The sequence below is a fragment of the Pyrus communis genome, chromosome 8 (assembly GCF_041283825.1).
Source record: "Pyrus communis isolate YQ-2024b chromosome 8, ASM4128382v1, whole genome shotgun sequence".
Lineage (NCBI taxonomy): Eukaryota > Viridiplantae > Streptophyta > Magnoliopsida > Rosales > Rosaceae > Pyrus > Pyrus communis.
In genome coordinates, this window is record NC_142572.1 from 18,191,250 (window position 1) to 18,215,519 (window position 24,270).

At 35.8% G+C, this 24,270-nt stretch overlaps 1 protein-coding gene and 1 long non-coding RNA gene across 6 annotated transcripts; both read right to left on the reverse strand.

Moving 5' to 3' along the window:
- Window positions 1-5,356: 5,356 nt before the first annotated feature.
- Window positions 5,357-17,139, reverse strand: LOC137718190 (putative disease resistance protein At4g27220). Of its 2 annotated transcripts, none has more exons than XM_068457689.2 (6): window positions 16,843-17,139; window positions 16,507-16,587; window positions 8,121-10,498; window positions 7,462-7,827; window positions 6,686-7,345; window positions 5,357-6,566 (listed from the first exon to the last, which is right to left on the reverse strand). In XM_068457689.2, the coding sequence occupies exons 3-6, from the start codon at window positions 10,494-10,496 to the stop codon at window positions 5,649-5,651; spliced, it is 4,320 nt and encodes a 1,439-aa protein (XP_068313790.2). In that variant the 5' UTR covers window positions 10,497-10,498; window positions 16,507-16,587; window positions 16,843-17,139; the 3' UTR covers window positions 5,357-5,648. The 2 variants fall into 2 exon arrangements, with proteins under 2 accessions (XP_068313790.2, XP_088555375.1); XM_088699249.1 differs by having other exon boundaries at window positions 16,507-16,569; window positions 16,843-17,033.
- A 5,231-nt stretch (window positions 17,140-22,370) lies between these two features.
- LOC148695246 (uncharacterized) lies at window positions 22,371-23,673 on the reverse strand. Of its 4 annotated transcripts, none has more exons than XR_015965716.1 (4): window positions 23,512-23,673; window positions 23,073-23,203; window positions 22,814-22,976; window positions 22,371-22,649 (listed from the first exon to the last, which is right to left on the reverse strand). It is a non-coding gene; the product is annotated as an uncharacterized LOC148695246 (long non-coding RNA). The 4 variants fall into 4 exon arrangements; XR_015965715.1 differs by having other exon boundaries at window positions 23,516-23,672; XR_015965718.1 differs by lacking the exon at window positions 23,512-23,673 and adding an exon at window positions 23,411-23,476.
- Between the last annotated feature and the right edge of the window lie 597 nt (window positions 23,674-24,270).

The window sequence follows — 24,270 nt, forward strand, 5'->3', positions numbered from 1 at the left end:
GAAGCGTAATGAAAAAATGAAATAGCGGGATACAAAGCACGCCTCGTAGCGCAAGGCTTCTCTCAATGCCCTGAGATTGATTACGAGGAAACATATTCCCCTGTAATAGACGTCATAACGTTTTGCTACCTTATCAGTTTGGTAGTTTCTGAAAAACTGAATATACAGCTTATTGATGTGGTAACCATGTATCTCTATGGGGATCTAGATACAAAAATCTACATGAAAGTTCTAGAAAGATGTCCATTAACTGGTTCAAATAGTTCTAGACCATGGAACACTCTCTTGATTAGATTGAGGATATCACTCTACAGATTGAAACAATTAGATGCTAAACGAAATCCCTTCCATCCTAAGGAGGATGAGGAATAGATTTTGGAGACTGAAGTTCCATACATAAGTGCAATTGGTTCTTTATTGTACTTGGCTCAATGTACTAGACTTGACATTTCCTTTGCTGTTAATCTTTTGGCTAGATATAGCAATGCGCCTATATGCAGACACTAGAATGGTGTTAAAGACATTTTTCACTACCTTAAGGGTACTACGGATTTGGGCTTGTTATACACCCACGAATCTTCGATAGGACACACCGCCCTTCACGGTCATCGGGTTGATTCTCGCCTCGTTAGTTGCGCAGATGCTGGATATTTGTTTGACCCACATAGGGCACGTTCTCAAATGGGCTATGTTTTTACCATTGGAGATACTGCTATATCTTGGAGGTCTACCAAGCAAATGCTAGTTGCAACTTCTTTGAACCATGCTGAGATTTTTGCCCTGCATGAAGCATTGTGTGAGTGCTTTTGGTTGAGAGTAGTTATGGAACATATTCGAAGCACTGGTGGTCTTACATTTGTCGTTGACCTTCCTAATACGATCTTTGAAGACAATGCCACATGCATCGAGTAGTTAAATAAGGAATACATCAAGGGACACAACACCAAACACATAACACCGAAGTTCTTTTACTCTCACTATCAACAACATTATTAGAACATTGAAGTCAAGCAAATCCATTCCCAGGACAACTTGGCCGATCTCTTCACCAAATCATTGCCTAAGTCTACTTTTCAGAAACTCGTCCAAGGAATCAATATGCGCGCATAAATTATCTAAACTGAATGGCTTGTAGTTTTCTTATTTGGAAGTTATATCTAACTCATGGGGAGTATCCTGAAGTATACTCACTTGATCTTAATGTACTCTTTTTACTACGATTATGAGCATTTTTGCCATTGGGTTTTTGCTACCTAACGAGGTTTTAACGAGGCACCCCTCTTGGGATGATCATACTCCGTTGAGCTCATTGCTTTCGTCATGTTTGACGTTTATTTTAGACATTATGCCTATTTCTCACTTTTCTTCTTAGTATATGGGTTTTCACCGATCCTAAGTTTTACCATAGCGAGGTTTTGTGAGTTTTACTACCCATGCATACTTACTTTCTTATATTAGAGAATCGCATTTGCCCATTGTGCCGCCGACTTCATCAACTGTTTTACCGTATCTGCTAAAGATCCGATGCGATGTTTGTTCAAGTACTTACACACTCAAGGGGGAATGTTGCAATCATATTTAGAATAGGAATGTGATTATGTGAATCTTAGTAGATCTAGGAATATCTCTTATATTCCTATTAGTAATTAATTACCTATTAAGAGTTGTAATCCGAAAAGGGCGAGAATTCTGCCTATCCTACTACTATATATAAAGGTACAATGGGGTGATACAACACACGCTTCACAATTAAATCACTCAATGTCTTATTGCCGCCGACCTCCCTCTCATTATTCCCCTAGAATACTTCCATCACATAGGTCTACAACACAAATCACTATGCCCTAAGATTATTTATCTTCATCATCTCACAAAACCACTTTCAGCTTCCTTCGTCTCATGTAACAATTTACCATGTTAAATGGCTGTCTCAAGTTTAGCAATGAGATGTGCTAGTTTATTCGCCAGAAACCTGTAGCTTTTTAACAAGAATCATAAGAAAAAATCATTCTTATTAGAATTACACAAATAGCATACAATTGTCAATTTGCAGATTTTTAAGGGTAGTTTGGGCTTACTATCTTTTAGACCTTTTAAGCACCACGGAATGTTTCATACAACAAAAATCTTTTATATATTGCTTTATTTTTCTTAGTGGTTTTTACACTAATTAAGTTCTAATGGTAAGGGAGGAAACTAATATTAATGTTTTATTTCTTCCAATGTGGTTAGAATTTTGTGAAGCAATGGAGGGAAGTAGCAAATTTTTAAGGTGTAGGCAAGCTCATGCCGAATATTATAGTAGTTTTCTGTAGCTTTTTGCCAAATTTTCATGGTTTCTTTATTATCAAAGAGTAGGCTAGCTTCTGGAAAATTATAAAGCAATCCAAAAACAGTATTCATGAAGTTAATGCAGAACCATTATTTATGCTATGCATTTCTAAAAATCCCCTTTTGCCACAAAATGATGGATTCTCAAAATTTCATTCGTTAATGGTGGATTCTCAAATCTATATCTTTATTATTTGAAGAGGGGGGGGGGGGGGGGGGTGGGGGTGGGTTGGGGCGGGAACAACATGGAAATAGGTTAATTCAATCATACAGAAAATGTTAGATAATGAAGAGATAGGAGTGGGACTTTATAGGATTGAGCTTAGACTCTGTTCTAGGCTTATCCAGTCTAGGCTACCATACAAGCCCTTAAGGTTCACATGACAATGGAATAACATCTGCGCAACTATTTTTTAAGGTTCAAGTGGTGATGATCGCTAAAGTTAACATGATTGTGAACTTCTTTTAGAATACTTTTAAATTGATTAAAACATTCTTTCACATGGGGGGCGAGTCAGGTGACAAATATTTGGTAGGGCCAACCAATACATATGAGTTTTATCTCTATTAGAAAGACAGTACACATACGTGATAAGTAATTTGAAAACAAACGCGTTTAGCTCAGCCAAGAAAAGCAGAAAACCTTAATTGTGGAAAAGCCTTTGAACCTGAATTGTGGAAGAGCCTTTGAGGATAGGTGGATGCCACTATTGAATTTTGTGGCTCAATTCTATTCAGGCTTTCTCTTTTGTCTTAAAGCCCATATTGTTTTGATCCTTTAGATACTCACGTGAAAGCCTATGTGATGGCTAGGGTCGTAAGATGAGGTATGTCAAGTCTCGTGGAACATTTCGAAAAGCCTCTCATGCTGTTCATAGAGGATCTCACTCCTGATTACTATTTGTTGTTTTGAGCTTTTAGCTCCTCGACCTTAGCTTGAAGAGCAACTTTCTTTCTTTCCTTCGGTCACTACCTCACGCTAGACACGAGAGAGGTGTCGTTCTGGGTGTTGTGGCTTCCTTGGCTCCCCATGTTGGAGAGGGATACCGGATCAAAGAAGAGTGTCCAAACAATGGATACTAGCTTAACAAAGCTGATGAAAGTACGAATAAGTGTCGTTTCCCACAAACAACGCCAAATCTTGATGCACAAAATTGGAGATACTTTGGAACAAAGTAAAGTGTCAAGTTTATGACATTTGCATGGTTGCTCCAGTCATCTAAGTTGGGCTACATCTACGAAGGTAGAGGATTTTTCAATATTAATAGGGTAAAGTACAAAAAACTACCTCAACTATTGGAGTCACAACAGTTTCATACCTCATCTTTTAAAATTGACAATGTCATATCGCATCTTACGAATTTGTGATAATGTCATACCTCCGTCAATTTTTCTGTTAGTTTTTCTGTTAAATACTGATGTGGCAAGAGATGGGGACCATTTTCTATTAAAACATTATTAAAATATTATTAAAAACTAAAAAAATTATTTAATATTTTTTAAATATTAAAATAATAAATAAAAGTAAAATTAAAAAAAAAAGGGTAAAGTACAAAAAACTACCTCAACTATTGGGGTCACGACAATTTCATACCTCATTTTTAAAATTGACAATGTCATACCGCATCTTACGAATTTGTGACAATGTCATATCTCCGTCAATTTTTCTATTAGTTTTTCTGTTAAGTGCTGACGTGGCTTGATTCGGGACCTATTTTCTATTAAAAAATTATTAAAAACTAAAAAATAATTTTTAATATTTTTAAAATATTAAAATAATAATAAAAAGCAGAAGAAAAAAAACCCCCTCATTTCGTCCCTCCCCTCCCCCCTCCTCATTCCTCTCTCCTTTCCCCATCCTCATCTTCTTCCCCCACCTGCAAATCCCAACGAAAAAAAAAAAAAAAAAAAAAAATCCAATTTGTCTTCCCCCCACACCCACACCCACACCCACACTCTTCTCCCTCCTGCAAACCAGGAAAAAAAAAAAAAACCCACATTCTTTCAGCGGGAAGATGGGTGCGCAGAGAAGTTGGAGGATGGATGCGGAAGAGGATGTGGGGGAATGAGGGAGGAGAGAGGAGGGAGGAGAAAGGAGAGATGAGATGGGGAGAGGAGAGAGGAGGGAGGAGGGAGGAAGGAGGAGGGGGGAGGGGAGGGACGAAATGAGGGTTTTTTTTTTTTTTTTTTTTTTTTTTTTTTTTTCTGCTTTTTATTATTATTTTAATATTTTAAAAATATTAAATAATTGTTTTTTAGTTTTTAATAATTTTTTAATAGAAAATAGGTCCCAAATCAAGCCACGTCAGCATTTAACAGAAAAACTAATAGAAAAATTGATAGAGGTATGACATTGTCACAAATTCGTAAGATGCGGTATGACATTGTCAATTTTAAAAGATGAGGTATAAAACTGTCGTGACCCCAATAGTTGAGGTAGTTTTTTGTATTTTACCCTTTTTTTTAATTTTACTTTTATTTATTATTTTAATATTTAAAAAATATTAAATATTTTTTTTAGTTTTTAATAATATTTTAATAATTTTTTAATAGAAAGTGGTCCCTGTCTCTTGCCACGTCAGCATTTAACAGAAAAACTAACAGAAAAATTGACGGATGTATGACATTGTCACAAATTCGTAAGATACGGTATGACATTGTCAATTTTAAAAGATGAGGTATGAAACTGTCGTGACCCCAATAGTTGAGGTAGTTTTTTGTACTTTACCCATATTAATATAGTGTTTACATGATACAATGGTCTAAGCATAATCATCATTAGCGAGTTCTAATGATGAGTTTAAGTATTATAATGGCATTAGGGATTAATTATATGGAGGGAAATCTTCTTTTATAGTTGAGAGTCTCCAGCTTTCGTGCATAGTCGATGTGGGGCTCTAGGAGCTTTATTCTGACATTGACACGTGTTGTGTTGTGATTAACCTCTTGGTTGGAGGTAAATTCTTGTGCTTCAGTAGGGGTGTCTCAACATGAACCACTTAGTTAGAAAAGTGAATAAAAAATATGGGAGAAAATTGTGTTCTGTAAAACCCAAAACCAATTATCTTTACAAATAAAAATAACAAACATGCTAGCAAGGAGAGATTTTTTAGTGTGGCCGATACACGGGATGGTACACCACGTGTTACTATACAAATTGTGGATATGTGTGCTAAAAAGTTAATAACATAAAAAATAAAATTTTCCACCACTTCTATTAAAACACGTAATGTACCACTTGTATTCCCGTCCCTATGAAAAATTTCTCGTTAACAAGAAAACTATGTCGTTCATATATGTTGAGTGTAGCATTGTCGTCACCACCACCACGACCACCACCCCCCATTATCAATATCTGCATCACCATCACGATCGTCATTAGAATCTTCATAGCTTCCGTCATCAGCAATATCATCACCATCACCAACACTACAGTAAACATCATCATTAGATTCATTACCATCACCAACACCACCATCTTTATCAACTTCATCGTCGTCGTCGTCGTCGTCGTCCTTGCGACACCAATAATAATCTCGTACTACCTCCTCTGTTATCTGCACTCCTAGTTCTAGGGAACTCTTCCACTCAAAGCAGTTAATCTTCAACTCAGGGCATTTGTATATATGTACAGTTTTCAAGGATCGGAATTTGACAATGCAATTTCCAGAGAAGAAATCTTGCAGACGTGGTAAAGAGTAAAGTTTCAAACTTTGCAACTGGCTAAAACAAATCTCACCATCATTTCCTGCATCATCTGCATCTGATGTCGTTGCCCCTATTCCTCTCATTCTTTTACAATGCCCAACCGTCATTTGTCTTAGCCGCTTTAAAGTTTTGGCTATCGTGTAAGTTGTTAAATATTTCAACCTATGACAACCAACTACTTCCAAAGTTGTTAAATTCTTGAAGGGAATAGCAGATAACACCGGATCCTTCAATGCAACACAAGCAACCACATGTAGAACTTTCAAGTTTGGAAAAACTCGGTCTGCCCCTGGGAAATTCTCGTTGTGTAGATGCATCAACTTCCGCATTTCCTTAAGCTTCAAAACACTTAAATGTGGGAAGGTCACATCTGGATGTACACTATTCTCAAATAAAGAAACTTTCTGGTCGGAGTACTCAAACACCAACGATTTTAGTTTCCTAAACACCTGTGATGAGGATGGACCACACCATATCTCCATGTCTCTGCCTAAGGTCATGTTTTCCAAGTTGGGGAATGATACATCCTGCAATATTACCAACGCAAGAATGATAAACGACAAAAATAACGACAGAAGGAGATTTTTTCTATGAACTAGCTTGGAAAGCTAACTTCGTTTAAGAAAATTGTGTAATGTATTTTTACCTTGTCAATTAAGAACAGAGAGCGTTTAATTGGAGTGTAAAGACCTCCAAACTCATCCTTCTGGAAACTTGAAATTTCAGAGGCAAAAATATCCAATTTACCACATTCCTTCACATCCACTTGTTCGAGTAGCGGCCATTCGGAAGCATGCATTCCTGGGTAGAAGCTCTTAAGTTGGGCTAGACAGATAAATTCAATATTTGTTGATTTTGGAAACACAAACTTGGGCATCATTTCTAGCCCCTCTTCCTTGGAAATTATTTCCTCCACTCCAGAACAAAACTTCACTTTTAGCTCTCGTAGTTGCTGAAGACCTCTAGCCACTGAGCATGGAAAAATATATTTCAAACTCTTACAGTCATCTATAAATACCGAATCTAGATCACAACCAGACATTTTCAACTGAGTCGTAGAGGTGTAAGGTGTTTCTTTGATCTCAAAAACCACCTCTAAACAACTGCACGAACTTATCGATAAGCTTCCTAAAGCATTCAATCTTCCTGCAATGCTAGGTGTAAAGATGCTTATTAGACTATGGCATTCGATAACGTCAACATCTCTAAGTTTGTAGAAAGAGTCTGGATCAAGTTGGTTGTGCCATACTGTAGTCAAAGTAGATAACCCAAAGATGGACAATATCTCCAACTTTGGAAACCCTACCTGTATTCAAATTACAAAATTGTTAAATTCCTTTTTTTTTTTTTTTTGTCGAAGTGAATATATTTGACATAAGAATAATGATCAATAAAAGAGAAACAATAGTATACTAATTTTACCTTGTCGTCAAAAAGAAAGTATGGTTCTTCAGTATCAAGTTTAGGTTCAAAGACAAATCCTTTTAGTTCTGTACAATTCTTTAATTTCAAACTCTCCAAAGATGGAAACTGGACATTACAGCTTACTGAGCAGAATCTAGAGAGTTTTGGAAGATCTCTTAGCTTCATATGTTGTAGCTTACAAAACATGCCATCCGTTTTTTCTTCACCATATTCTTCTGTTGAAACTATCTCTTCCATTGATTCACATCCGGCTATCTCTAGTTTTTTAAGTTGTACAAGATTCCTAGCCATGGGAGACGATAACACAAAAGTTAAACCAGTACATTGATCCACCATCAAGCTCGTTAAGTTCGGCAACACAACCTGCAGTATTTGTACATTCCATTTTTAAGAGAAGAGAATTCACATTAATTGTTATTATCTAGTCAAATGGTATCCTTAAATGAAAAAATTATACAAACAAATATTTCTTGATACGCACTAGATAAAACTGAACCACTTCAAATGATCAAATATATGTAAATTTAGCCAAACAAAATCTAGAAGTTCTATGGTGGTTGATTCATTTTTCTTTGCAAATTATATCGCTCAAATAATAAATAAATAAATAAAAGTACTAATGGCATAAATGGGAGAGAATGACACCGAAGGCATACCTCCTCAGTAATGATATGTGTAAATTGGGCATTGTTTTTCACATGGAGATGCTTGAGTTGTTGAAAATCTTCACTACCTGAGTGGTACACAACATTATCAGCTCCCTCCGACCCATCCAAGTACAAATCTTCACATGACCTCTTCAACAACATTTCTAGACCATGGTCCAATTCACAGCCAGTTGGGAGGTGGAGCTTCAATGTATTGAGGGTTTCATCCACATCGTCCCATTTTGGCGCAGTGCCGATTAATATTTCGTATCTTTTTAACTTGTCTGTGAACAAGTCTGTCGGAATACTGCTAGCATCTGGAACATGTATGCTTAATGCAGCTAAACGAGGCAAGTCCTTCAGTTCCAAAAGGCTAGCATTACTTCTTTCTCCGATGACTCCTTCTGGCACCCATCCGTTGAAGCTGTTTTTCATTCTCAAGTCTTCTAGACTTTTCAAACTTGATATAACATTAGGTGAAATCACTTTGAGTTCAGAGCACCAGCTTAAATCCAGCAGTCGAAGACGAGTCAATTTCCCTATTTCTTTCGGCAACTCTTTAAGATTGGAATATATAAAGCTAAGAATTTCTAGTTGCGATAGCTGTCCGACTAGAGTTATGTCTCCCAACACGCATTGATCCAAACACAATGTATGAAGATTTTCTAGGAGCAGAAGAGATGGAGGTATTGACCAAATATGCACATTGGTAAAATCCATAACTTTAAGCTTTCCCATCTCCTCGAAAAATTTACCTGGGATTTCAAGCAAGTCACCATCATATTGCAAATGAAAAAACTCCAGTTGTTGGCATTTCAAAACTTCAGGAAGCCTAGGGATGTTTTTGCAAAGCAAAGAGATCATTGTGCAATTTTCCAAAAAATCCTTATTGTTCGGCCATTCCTTCAACTCATCTCCATATGTTCTTAATAAGGCACGTTGGCCTTTAGATGCAATAGAGATGGCAACATCACGTACCATATCATGCATTGTGAATGATGTATTATCCTCGAATTCGAGTAACAGACAAGAATCTTTAAGCTCTTCAATCCGCGAGTGCAATGCATATTGTGCGTGCTCCACTGAGTCAATGTTATTAAACAAACCCAAACCAATTGTATATTTCAACAAGTTTGTCAGAGAAGCGTAGGCTCCCCCAAGACGTACCAAAATTCCACATATCAAGAATAGGGGCTTCAGTTTTTGATCATCCAATTGATTGTAACTCCACTCTAAAGCCGAGTATGCTTCTTGTTCGGCTGAGTGTTCGTTGTCAAACACTTTTAGGCATCTCAAGGCATCCCTCCATACTGGTAAAGTACTTCTATTTCGTAAAGAGCTTGCGACTGTGACAACCAAAACTGGCAAACCTCCACATTTTTTGGCTACTTCAGTTGCCACAGTTTGTATGTTGGGATTTTTAACAACACCACCTGCTTTCATCTCAAATAAACGCCAAGCTTCTTCCTCGTTTAAAACTTGAAGCACAAAGTCTTTCTGCAACCGCTTCTCAGAGGATAGCAATTTTCGAGTTCTGGATGTCAACAGTATTCTACAAGTCGGCAGACAAGGAAGTCCTACACTCTGCAAGTCAATGCTTTCCCAAATGTTGTCTAAAATTACAAGAACTTTCTTGGCTTTTATCCTGTTACACAGACGAAGTGCTCTGTCTGACATAGTTTCGCTTTCATAAACTTCCATACCTAACATCCTGGCAATTTCTTTTTGAATTCCTTCAAGGTCCGGATTTTGCACACTTCTTACCATAACCGCATCAGCAAATAACTTTTCTTTTACAGCTTGCCTAAGGACTTCTTCAACCAGTGTGGTCTTCCCCACGCCTCCAATACCATAGACCAAAATCAGGTCGATATTAGGAATTCTCAGTTCATCCATGATCTTCTTGACAGTTAAATTCCTCGAATCAAATGCCTCATAATGTTTGTCAGATACCATGGATACCTCTTGTAGGCGGACATTGTACGAAATGCTAGCGAAATCTTTTTTCGCGTAGAGGTTAACAACCGCCTGCTGCAACTTTGTTGATCTTCTGCCTAGCTTGTAACGGAGCACCGGGTTTGGACAATCCCCACGGAGACAGCTCATCTTTGTTTGCGTATCACGCTTCCATAATTCGTTCGCCTTCTCAGTGATCTCAACCACGTCTTTTAGCCAGTTCTGGATGTCAGTTTGGATTTCTTCACCTTTTTCTTCAGCTCGAACAACCTCGAGTTCTAGCCGCTCTCTAGCAGCACTTAATTCGTTCACTTGAGTCTTTAGATTCTCAAGGTTCCTTTTGCAGTGAGCTAGGTAACCCACCTGGCGCATAGCTGGTTGAACTGCATACTCGGCAACTTTTCCGACAATATGAATGACAATGTCCATGCCTGCTCATAAATACAAATTAAATTGGAAAAAAATGAGCTCAATAAATACTTTACTTTTCTAATTGACTTATGAGTTATGATCTTTCAACAACTTATAACTAAACACATTGCATTTCAGTGTATTATAAGAAACTGAGAATTCTATTCCACTTCTTTGAAAAAGATTACTTTTTGAATAAAATCTTGTCTAAGATTAGAAATTAACTCTAGTTGGCCTTTAATTGTAATTTTTGAATATTAATTAAGTCATAGTAATTATGGGTAATGCTATAAAGGCTAAATTTGTAGACAAAATATGCAAACTAAATAACTTGTCACAACATGAATGAGCACGTTTATCAATACTTAAGTAATAATCCAATTATCAACTTGCATTTCATTTAGTTTACAAAATCTTGTCTACAAATTTAGACCTGGTTTGGTACTGAGGTGATTCTGAAAAAAGCTGCTATCAAAAAAAGCTGGGAGCTGTTTTTGTGTTTGGTAAACACTCAGCTTCAGCTTTTTTTCACAGTTTTAGATGAAAAAAAGCCAAAAACAAGAAGCTGCAAAACCTAGCTTTGAAAAACCGGCTTTTTTTACATCTGTTTTACATAAAAGTTTACCAAACACTCTAATACTGTTTTTTTTTTCAAAAGCACTTTTACAAAAAAGTTTACCAAACACTCTGCTGCTTTATTTCACAGCTGCTTATTCTCACATCACAGCAGAAGCAGCTTTTTTTCAAAGCACAGCAATACCAAACCAGCCCTTAGTCTCTTCAGCATTACCCAATAATTATTTGTTTTGTTTGGCTCACACATACGAGTCATGTGTTGACAACAATTGAAGACCATGTGAATGCCTTCCAGTTGTGGCGAGGAAGACTTCGTTCAAGAAAAGACATCTACTGCCACAAACAAAGTTAGAAGCAGATCTTGACTTTGTGGGTTGCATGCAATTGTGCATGCTTTCTCTTCTATTCATTAAATGGTAAGTGGAGAAAAGGGAGAAATTTTTGGGGGTGATGGGAACACACACCTTAGCAGCGCAGGTGGTGTTCCCTTCCAATCCAATAACACCATCTGCCCCACTAAGGTAAAATAGTTCTATCTTTTATAGAATAATCAATAAATGAAATTTAAAAAAAAAAAAAAAAATAATAATAATAATAATAATAATAATAATAATAAGCCTCATTCTCGAGGCCCTACCCCAACCTTCTAATCATATGCCCCTCCAATTCCTCTTAGCCCCCGACAACCACCATCGTCACCTGGGGTTTTGCTCCACCATGTCCTCGTTCCCTTATCATCCTACCTTTCTCCTGGTGATCAAGAACCGGCGCCTTCAAATCATGATGATGAAGCAACATGATAGAAGAAGATGATGGTGCCAAATTGAGATTTTAGTTGTGTGATGGAGACTAGAGCTTTCATGGGTGTTCATGGTGGTTGGTGTGACATGGTTGTTGGATGGAGGATAGACATTTTGGCGCAGGTGCCGGTGACCCTTTAGTCAGAAAATGCTTGTTAATTAAATATTAAGTTTTCTAATTGCTTTAATGGTGGGCTAGATTGTTGGTGTAAATTTCGGATTTGGATCCTCGCCAGATCCTCTCCCTAGGGATCCTAGAGATCAACGAACACGGACAGTTGATTAAAAATTGTACGGCCACAATTTTTTCATTTTTTATATTTTTCACGCAAAACGATGTTGTTTTACTTTTAAAAATATAAAAAGTATTTAATTGGGACTGCACAATTTTTTAACAACGGTTCGTGTTCATTGATCCCTAGGATCCCTAGGGAGGGGATCTAGCGAGAATCCAAATCCATAAATTCCAACTTAAATGCACAGATGTCAAGACCTTATTGGTGGAACTCCAAGTCAGCAAAAGTTCCCAGTACCTTGAAAAATTTCTCGAGAAGAGGGTTACATGCTAAGTAGGCTAGGTGTTGAATATGCCATGTGAGTTTAAAACTTTTTGGTCCATGTGTCAATGGGTGAACCTTTAGTCAGAAAATGCTTGTTAATTAACTATTAAGTTTTCTAATTGCTTTAATGGTGGGCTAGATTGTTGGTGTAAATTTCGGATTTGAATCCTTGCCGGATCCCTAGGGGATCCCCTTCCTGGAGATCCTAGAGATCAATGAACACAGACCGTTGATAAAAAATTGTACGGCGACAATTTTTTCATTTTTTATATTTTTCACGCAAAACGATGGTGCTTTACTTTTAAAAATATAAAAAGCATTTAATTGGAACCGTACAATTTTTTATCAACGGTCCGTGTTCGTTGATCCCTAGGATCCCCAGGGAGGGGATCCACTGAGAATCCAAATATGTAAAGTCCAACTTAAATGCACAGATGTCAAGACCTTATTGGTGAAACTCCAAGTCAGCAAGAGTTCCCGGTACCTCGAAAAATTTCTCGAGAAGAGGGTTACATGCTAAGTAGGCTAGGTTTTGAATATGCCATGTGAGTTTAAAACGTTTTGGTACATGTGTCAATGTGGTGCATGTGATATTAAAATTATAAAAATTATAAAAACGAAAAGAAGTAGGGATAAGAAGGAGGAGTTCCGGTCAAAAAAAAAAAAAAAAAGATATGAATAAGGAGAGAGATCTGAGGTGGGGGAGTTAGAAATCCAATCGATTTCTCTTTCCTTCCGATTAACCCCTCCATCTTTCTCTTTCCTTCTGCAGCTCAATCAATTTCTTGACTTGGAAACCTAATCGTTTCTTGTGTATTCTCTCAGGAATTTTCTTACTTTTTTGTTTCTGTTTTGAGAGAGAGAGAGAGAGAGAGAGTTGTTTTCTGTTTGGTTGATGGGAAAGTTGAGGGGATTGAAAGAAAATGGGAGGAATGAAATCGAAATTCAGGGTCTTTTTTGGGCGGGTATTTCGGGAAAAATGTGGATAAAGTTAGGTATCCGAAAGTTGTGATTTTGAATTTCGCATTTCAAGATTAAGGCTGCTTGTTCTATCTTTTAGAGAGAGAAAGGAGAAAGCAAGTTTTCTGTTTGGTTGCTGGGAAAGTTGAGGAAAGATAACAAATTATGAGACAATGACGGAACAAGCAAACAATGATGAAAGGAGAGAGCCGGTGTGAGGTCCACAGTGCCAGCCCTAAGAACCGGTGTAGTGGTGTCGTTTGCCGTTGCTATACACTTCCAAGGAGTCGTTGTCATACAAGTAAACAAATTTTAATCAAAGGTTATATGATCTGTTGCACCAGAGTCCAGAATCCAACCTCTATGATGTTTGATATCAGAGGTTAAAAGAACACGCCCCATACTACCTGTATTGGACAGTGATTCACTAGGAGTGGTTCTAGTCAACAAACTTTGACTTGGATCTCTAGGAGTAGGCATGACTTCCTTGGAGCTAGGTGCAGCAATGACACGGCTTCCACTTGCTTCATTAGCAGCTCGCTCATTGGCACTTAATTTTTTCTTCAATTCAGGGAACCACTCAAGGACTCCATGCTTTTGGAAACAGGTATCCTCAGTATGATGGGTTTGACGTAGAAAGTACACTTTAAACCATCTTTATTCTCTTAAGTAAAAGGATGAGAAGTTGTCAATGAAGGTGAGACATATGGCTGGCCAGCAGGGAGTGGCCGAGACACCATGGCTATTGTCGGTGTCAGGGCTCCTCCTTGGCTGCCGACACTACTTCCTCCCATCATGGTAGCATGACATTGGGCTTCATGCCTAAGAACATAAAACACCTATTCGACAGATGGTAGAGGTTGAGTTCTCAAAATATCATTATGTACCTTATCAAATACATAATCAAGTCTCGCCAAGAAGGCATAAACTCGGTCCAATTGGATCTCCTCTCAAAGCGTCTTCAAGTCAAGAGCACACTCCATCTTAATCGGTCTTCTTTGATCCAGTTCTTGCCATACTGCTTTGAGATCGGTATAGTACACACCAATATGACGCCCTTCTTGACAGAGTCGAAACGACTTTACCTTCAACTCATAAATCTGAGAGATATCAGAACCATCATAATATGTGCGAGCAACTTCTTCCCACACTTCTTTAGTAGTACGAAGATGGATGAAAGAACCCATGATGGTAGGATCCATGGAATTAATCAACCACCATTTCACAATTGTATTCCCAGTTTCCCAAGCTTCATACTCGGCACTCTTTTCCTTGGGTTCCTTGATACTCCCTGTCACGAACCCTTTCTTACCATGCACAGTGATCTGCATCTCCAATACTTTGGACCAAAGAGGATAATTTGGTCCATTGAGTTTTATGGTATTCGGTACGTTTGAAGCATCATTATGTATCACCACATAGATCACAACTGAATTGTCGGTGGTCGAATGTGAACCCCCCTCCAACTTCAGCTGTGAGTTTTCCTCAATACTTACCATTGATAGGGCAGCAAATTACACACGGCACCACAACTTTTCTTTCTGCAGGAGCTCAACAAAGAACGAGACTGCATAGTCCAATATGAGTAACGGCATGGTGGGGAAAAAAGTTTAGGGTTGCGCTAACTCGGCTCGGATGTCAAATATAATTTTACTGCTTAATTTTGATGTATTCTATAATTCTGAATATAAGTACATACAATCCTTGTTACCTAAGGAGACAATAAAGGACACATATATAACCTTCCTAAGACATGACTCAAATATTGACATTCCCTTTCTCCTACACATTGACTCACGCAATAACAACCTCCTCGACATCTTTGTTTAATCGAAGAGCATGAAGACGACCTCCTCACCACCACCTCCCATCCTAACTTTGGGTTTCAAAATTTTATTAGTTTTTTTTTAATAACCACATGGACCCAAATTGACACACTTAGTCATTGTTTACCTAGGCGCCACGTCACAAGTTAATGGTCGTTTTAACAGAAAACTTAATGGATGTATGAAACATATATCTCCAAAAATTATCACTTTAGGTATCAAACTGGAATGAAAAAAACTTAAGATATGAAATGATAAAAACCAAAAAACTTCAGGTTAGTAAACTAAGACTAACCCTTTTTATTAATTCTCATAAAGAGAAAATTCATTTCATCGTATAAGATATTGCGAGAAAACACAACTGAGTTGTATATTTTCAGCAAAACTCCTGTCCAAACACAAATTTGTTTATTTGAGAGGACTGCTTGGAGTCAAAACAAAATCCATTTAGAAGGGAATGTTGGAGCTCAATGAGATTTGGTTTTGATCCGACAACTTGGAACACAAGAAATCTGTTTGTGTTTGTCTGTTTGAATTCCATAAGACTAGTGTTATGTAGCTGCTAGTGTTCCTTGTTGTTAGTGAACTAGGTGTGGACTTAGTCTCATAAGACAGGTGTATGCACCAAATTAGTTTCTTAGATTGAAGGGTTCAGAGTAATTGTCTTCGTTTGGTTGTGAAGGAGAAGAGATAAGAATGTATGAAGTATGCTAAGCTGCCACTATTAGCTCAAGCATTTCATCTCTAAAATTCTCTCTAATTGTTCTTCATTCTTTTTCAAGATTACATCACGTATATACACTAAACTATTACAGATTTAACATAAACGTACGATAAGTAATCAATGCATTGACTAAAAAGTACAAGCTTGCATGGCACTAGATTTAGAAGCAAACCAAATGACCCACTTTTTACCAAAAAAACTCACAATTGTTGTTTTAAGAAAAAAGCATGGAGTTAATTGTTATGACATAGGGTTAAGCGATCACGCGTTTTGGACTGCGTCCAAAAGCCAAGTCCTAAACCCTAAATTATAAGCTTCACCCGCCCGCATCCTCATTCCGACACCCTTATCTATCCACTTGTTGTGCTCCAATTGATTCTTATTTGTGAAATTTCTTTATTGTTATAAAGTAAATTGATTCTACAAACTATTGAATTCGGGGCATTTTTCTCTGTTATTAAAGGCTAATTACATGTGAAAAGCCCCTAAATCAAATCAAATATGAAGCCAACCATCAAATTACCATAAATGAAATCCGAAATTCCAACTCAAATCAAATATGATTATAATTAAAGAACGTACCCTTAGCTTTGTTGGTTATGGATGAAGTGAGTTGCTCTTCAATATATACGTTCCTTGGAGCACCTATACAAATCGGTCGTTCTGTAAATTGAGAATAAGCTAATGAAGTAAGAAGGGATAGTACTTAATAATTTCATTTTTTTCTTGCAAAGTTATTCTGGATATAATTGCAATTTTCTAACTAAAAGCAAAAAGAACCGAGAAATCTATTAAAAGTACTAAGTTTTATCTTCTTCTTCTAATTTAACAATATGTGTACCTGTTTGGGTTTTTAGGGTCAACAGTACCCTACAACCAAATGAAATAGTTATCAAACGGACTCTAAACCACATGTACCTTTTTCACTTTTGGTGGTGAATGCTCTTCTAATTCTTCTGCTTAGACCAGAGAGTTTGTGATGCTCTTTCTTTGAAGTAAACAGACAGAAAGAAAGAAAAAAAGAAGGTTGTTGCAATGAAGAAACTGCTAGTATGCAGGAGACCGAATCTAATTTAACTAGAATGAAAACGATGAACGAATCACGGAAGTGAAACTATCTTTCTAAGCTTAATTCGATCGTAGAGAAAATGCTAGATCATGAAGAGATAGGCCAGTGGAATGAAGAATTGAGAAATTGAAAGTGAGAGTCAACCGGCCTGGATGCCGAAGAAAATGGATAATATATACATGGATCATATGGAGACATTAGTCTATTCCTCCAATTGCTAATCAAATTTGGAGTGAAACCTTAACTTAATTCGTTGCATCGTAGTGCGTTGTCTGCAGAATTTGGAGTGAAACCTTAACGCAAGTCCTAAGAAGGTGGTTAGCAAACCAATTACAAATTTTGCTAGTAAACAATGACCGAAGGCATTTAAGCTAAAATATTATGGAAATTAGACTACAGAGAGAATATTAATATTTTAATAAAGAGGAAGGTGGCTGGCAACAAGTACGTACTAAATTTGCTAGTAAAAAATGACGGAAGGCATTTCAGCTACCAGAGATTCTGGTACCTGACATAAGAGAGAAAAAAAGAAGACCAGTAACGTGGGTTTTTTTAATTTTATTATTTTTTATTTTTAATTTTATTATTTTAAATTTATAAAAATATAATGAAAATAAAAATGTGATTTTGCAGTACTGAAATGTCTCACAATGTCACCATTTTAATTTGTTTGTATCTAACTTTAACATTACTTCCTTGTACTATCGTCTCTTTGCCTCTTTTTATTTTTATTTTATATATATATATATATATATATATATATATATATATATATAATGGATGTGTGTGCTGTCTACTTGCATTGTTGTATGTGTGCTCATTGTGCTTTTCATCATCTTTTATACATACATACATAAATATACATACATATATATATATATATATCATATAATATATGTATATATATGTGTGTGTGTCTGTGTGTGTGTATTTATAATATATGTGTGTACTCAGGATGATTATTGATTAATATTTTTTTTTAATATAATATATGTGTACACTCAGTGTATATATTTAAAAAGTTAGGTTCCATGAGACTTTGCCTCACGCCTAAGTGGGGCTATCACTCGGACACCTCGCCCACGTCTCGCCCTTTTAATACACTGCTACAAACACAAACAAAAGAAAATGAAATATTCCCCATTTGGTGGCTAAGAAAACCTAAAAAAGTAAACAACTATTAAGAAAATACAGACAGAAATTGCAATTCCCACAAATCCACAACAAACAAGAAACCCCATGACCCCATTTTCCTTTCCCAAATTTTCCAGGCAAACAAACAGACCCCAACTCAACCCTAATCCCCAAATTTCTCAATCAAACACCACTCAATCACCTGTCAAAAACCAAAGAAATTCAAGAAAACGAAGAATGCAACAGTGGAAGGGTCTTGTTTCTTATCAAAATAGATCCCTCTTAAGAAAAGGGGCTTATATGCATTAAATTTGAATGCTCCTATCAATCAAGTTACCAAGGTCCTAAATCCTAAAATGCAAAGAAAGTCTTATGTTAGTATAAAAAGTGTCTTACTAATAACATGATCAACGAGAGTATCCATGTCCCGATAAATTAATAAGTTAGAAAATCAGAGATGTCATAGAGTCATGGAGAAACAAACATTATGACTTCGATTTAGCCAGATATGACTTTGGTTTGTATGAGTCCCAGATTAACATCCTGATCAGAAATTTGAAGGCCCAAAGATTTTCAATTGCCTGATATTTCTCTTTATGCATAACGCCATACCCACCTGCTTCAAGTAATTACCATAAATGCATATCTACATTCATATTCAAAATATCAAAAATTTTATCATGTTTCGGTTCCTCAATTTTTATTTTTTTGGCGTTTAAATTTTGATCATTGTATTCTTAACCCAAAATTTAACATTTCAAAGTTTCAGAATATAAGATTCTCTGCAACGTTCTATACACTCTCCTAAAAAACCAGATACTCTAACTATTTGTGTTGTTAATGAAGATGATGATGCATGCCAAGGAGGGGGTTGGAGGGTTTTAATTTTTTTTTGTCAACTATTAAGTTTTATTTAATTTAGTAAACTAGCTACTACTAATTATTATTTTTCGTTAGCAAATCAACTACTAAATTTTCTAGTAAACAATGACTGAACGCGTTTCAACTAAAATATTACGGGGATTAGACTATGTAGAGAGAATATTAATATTTTGACAAAGTCCTAAGAAGGTGGTTAGCAAACCAATTACTTAATTTGCTAGTAAACAATGACCGAAGGCATTTAAGCTAAAATATTATGGAAATTAGACTATAGAGAGAATATTAATATTTTGATATAGACATGGGAAGGTGGTTGGCAAACCAACTACGTATTGAATTTGCTAATAAAAAATGACGGAAGGCATTTCAGCTACCAGAGATTCTGGTACGTGACATAAGAGAGAAAAACAGAAGACCCGAAACGTGGGTTTTTTTTTTTTTTTTTTTTTTTTTTTTTTAATTTTAATTTTATAAAAATATAATGAAAATAAATATGTGATTTTGCAGTACTGAAATGTCTCACAATGTCATCATTTTAATTTGTTTGTATCTAACTTTAACATTACGGATCACTTTTTATGCTATGAATGTTTTAGTTATTAGATTTAATTTTCACAATTATTAGATCTTTTATTTTAAAACTGCAATCCAGGATCATGAATCATTTTGACATAAAAAGAACTAGCTTCTTGAAATTTGTAAAGCCATTAGCAATTTGTTGATGTTTCTTTGTTTTATTTAATCTAAAGATTGAAATATATAAGGATGTGGATGAGTAAAAAGAACTGGTGCAACCATTGGCAATGGAGTAAAGATTGTGTTTTGTGTGTGATTATATGAGAATTTTAATTCAGTTTCTAAATTATCATTGTTTTTCCTGGTCATCGAGGAGGTAGTCAAGTTATTTGAATCTCTGGAAATATCGATATGAACCGAAATGGAAAAAATAAAATAAAATAGAATAGAATCGAGTGCTCCCAGAGAATCAGCTTGCATATAAGGCCAGAAAGTATGAATAAGAGTGCTAGATGCCCTAATAGACTGCTGAGACAGTTGGTTGGCTCCATGCGAGCTAACAGCTTGGACGGCAAATTATTTTGTCTAGAACCCAATGACATAGCCAATAATGCATAACAAACGACAGCCAATAGTGCATGACGATCGACACAGTGCAGAGTATGCAGACTTGTCTTAAAAATTGTTTAACAAATCAAATGCACAAAAAACTTAGATGAAGTAAGGCATTTGATTTAAAATCACAATAAACAGAACTTGAATTACATCACTACAAACCAATGTTTCAAAAGGCTTGCCTTAGGACGCGCCTAGGCGGCCTCTAAGGCTGGGCGTGAGGGTTGTTGCCTCTTTTATACATACATACATATATATATATATATATATATATATCATATAATATATGCATATATATATATATGTGTGTGTTTGTGTGTATTTAAAATATATGTATATGCTCAGGGTAATTATTGATTAATAATCTTTTTTTTAATATAATATATGTGTATATATTAAAAAATTTAGGTTTCATGAGGCTTTGCCTCATGCCTAGGCGGGGCTATCCCTCAGACGCCTCGACTGCGCCTCGCCCTTTTAATACACTGCTACAAACACAAACAAAAGAAAATGAAATATTCCCCATTTGATGGCTAAGAAAACCTAAAAAAGTAGACAACTATTAAGAAAATACACATAGAAATTGCAATTCCCACAAATCCACAACAAACAAGAAACCCCATGACCCCATTTTCTTTCCCAAATTTTCCAGGCAACCAAACAGACCCCAACTCAACCCTAATCCCCAAATTTCTCAATCAAACACCACTCAATCACCTGTCAAAAACCAAAGAAATTCAAGAAAACGAAGAATGCTACAGTGGAAAGGTCTTGTTTCTATCAAAAAATATCCCTCTTAAGAAGGGGGCTTATATGCACTAAATTTGAATGCTCCTAAACCCACAAATTCGTAATCAATCAAGTTACCAAGGTCCTAAATCCTAAAATGCAGAGAAAGTCTTATGTTCGTATAAAAAGTGTCTTATTAATAACATGATCAATCAAAGTATCCATGTCCCGATAAATTAATAAATTAGAAAATTAGGGGTGTCATAGAGTCATGGAGAAACGAATATTATGACTTCGATTCAGCCGGATATGACTTTGGTTTGTATGAGTCCCAGATTAACATCCTTATCAGAAATTTGAAGGCCCAAAGATTTTCAGTTGCCTGATATTTCTCTTGATGCATAACCCCATACCCACCTGCTTCAAGTAATTACCATAAATGCATATCTACATTCATATTCAAAATATCAAAAAATTTATCATGTTTCGGTTCCTCATTTTTTTTTTTTTTTTGGTGTTTAAATTTTGATCATTGTATTCTTAACCCAAAATTTAACATTTTAAAATTTCGGAATATAAGATTCTTTGCAACGTTCTATACACTCTCCTAAGACAACAGATACGTTAACTATTTGTGTTGTTAATGAAGACGATGATGCATGCCGAGGGGGTTGGAGGGTTTTAATTTTTTGGTCAACTATTAAGTTTTATTTAACTTAGTAAACTAGCAAATCAACAACTAAATTTTCTAGTAAACAATGACTGAACGCGTTTCAACTAAAATATTACGGGGATTAGACTATGTAGAGAGAATATTAATATTTTGATAAAGTCTTTAGAAGGTGGTTAGCAAACCAATTACTAAATTTGCTAGTAAACAATGACTGAAGGCATTTAAGCTAAAATATTATGGAAATTAGACTATAGAGAGAATATTAATATTTTGATAAAGGTATGGGAAGGTGGTTGGCAAACCAACGAGGCACTAAATTTGCTATTAAAAAAATGACGGAAGGCATTTCAGCTAAAATAAAATTTGCTCCTAAACAATGACTGAAAGCATTTCAGCTAAAATATTACACGGATTAGACTTATAGAGAGAACTAGAAATTGGTACGTGGATTAAAAATTATATGAAAGATCATGTCTAAAAAATATAAATGATTAATATTATTTATATTGCAACATGAAGAAGATTTTTACATAGAAAAAATTTGATTGATACGGACCACATACAAGATCATAGATTTACTTTTAGAAAAATTTGAAGTAGGTCCAATTATATCGAATACTTTTTGAAATAGGTCTAATTTTTAGTGACTTTTGACTTTTGAAATAGATTCAATTTTTAGTTACTTTGAACTCATATAAAAAAACCTTTTTTTTTTTTTTTTTTTATGAATGCCAAAAAGATTAGATGTGAGTTTGTTTAAGTAGTTTCTGTGGCTTTTCGCCGTTCAAACGACGTATTTGCATTTCTAGTAACGAATGCAGTGTGGCATGTCCAGACAACAATTTTCTCACGACAGATAATCCAACAATATAAATGTACACAAATGTTAATGAATCAAGAAAAGGATGCCTGCACTGTAAACCGCAAAAGACTAATACAAGCAAAAGCGAAAAAAGAAAGGTGAACAAAAGTCTTCAACTTTTGACAATTTCACGCAACTTTAAGACTTGTATGCTCAAACACACACAGCCTTCGGCTAGGAAGAAGGCTGTCACACTCTGATTTCTGTCACACTCTGCTTTCTGCCACTTTTGCAAACATTGACATCTAGCACAAAAGCGAAAGAGAGAGAGCTGACAGATGAGTGAGAGAATCGATAAACAAAATCCTCCAAAATCACAAAAGGATATTTGAACAGAAAACAAATTTGCAAATCCAAAATCACAAAAACGAAATTGAAACACCCACATTGAGAAAGCTATAAAACTCACCGGGAATCGCTAGATTTTCTGGGTAAAAAAAATTATTCGAATTGAATTGAAGAACCGCGGAGAGTTCTACTGGTTCAGTGGTTCTTCCAGCAACAAAGCACCTTTCTCCCTCTTTTTTCGCCATTCCGACCATTTCCAGGTTGGAGAATAAGTGGATAATCACCTAACCATTCGTTAAAGAAAAACGGTTTGCATTAGAAAATGCTCTTGTACTAAAAAAACAATAATAATATTGCATCAGAAATACCAGAATTCTTACCAGCATTGGGTTTTTAGCTGAGCCTATAGGTGTAAAATTCTCACCAGAATTACCAAGATTTTTCCTGAAACTTTTCTTTATCTTCGTGAGAATCAGAAGATGAACTTGAGCATTCTCCTCCAATTAGATGCCTGCATAAAGCCGCCAACAAATTCAATTAGTGTTTAAAAATTAAAACATTCAAAAGCAATATTTGTGATATTTTTTACTTGTTATTTAGAAAAAGCATGCTCAAGAAACCTCTAGCCTCTCAGAAAAGGTAATCAAACCATATAGAACCACAAACACAAAGCACATAAGAAATGCAAAGATGCAGATTTTCAAGGAAGCTTAGCAACCTCCAGGAGCAAGAAAAAAATGCAAGATGGATTCGTACAAAATGGTACAAACAATAAGCAAATTCATATCCATTTTAACATGAATACAGCAGCAACATTACCTACCATTCCAGTCAAACTGAAACCTATGAAAAGGATGAACAGGTAGCAAATCTTTCCGCCTCATTTCAACCTCATGAACAGGAACCGTCTCTGTTTCCATCTTCCCTAGAAATAAACCAATAGGACACAAATGGATTTTCAAGAGGAAATTGAGACCGGAGGGTACCATGGACAAGTATAAAGCTCATTTAGTAGTCAAGGGGTATTGTCAAAAAGAAGGACTTAACTACTTTGACACTTATTCACCAGTAGCTAGAGTAACATCGATAAGGTTATTAATAGATATAGCATCTATATACAATCTCGAGATACATCAAATGGATGTCAAAACCGCATTTCTAAATGGTGAATTAGACGAAAAAATATATATAGAACAACCTGAAGGTTTCATTGTCAAAGGTCAAGAAAAGAAAGTTTGCAAACTGATTAAGTCATTATATGGACTTAAACAAGCTCCTAAGCAATGGCATGAAAAATTCGATCATAATATGATTACGAATGGATTTGTAATCAATGAAAGTGATAAATGCATTTATGTTAAGCAAACGAAAAATGCTTGTGTTATTGTATGTCTATATGTTGATGACATGCTTATAATGGGAACAAGCAAAGATGTGATTAACTCCACAAAGAAAATGCTAAATTCTAGTATGATATGAAAGATATGGGAATATCTTATGTGATTCTTGGAGTTCGAATCCTAAGGAATTATGGATACATCCTAACTCAATCACATTATATTGAAAAAGTTCTAAAAA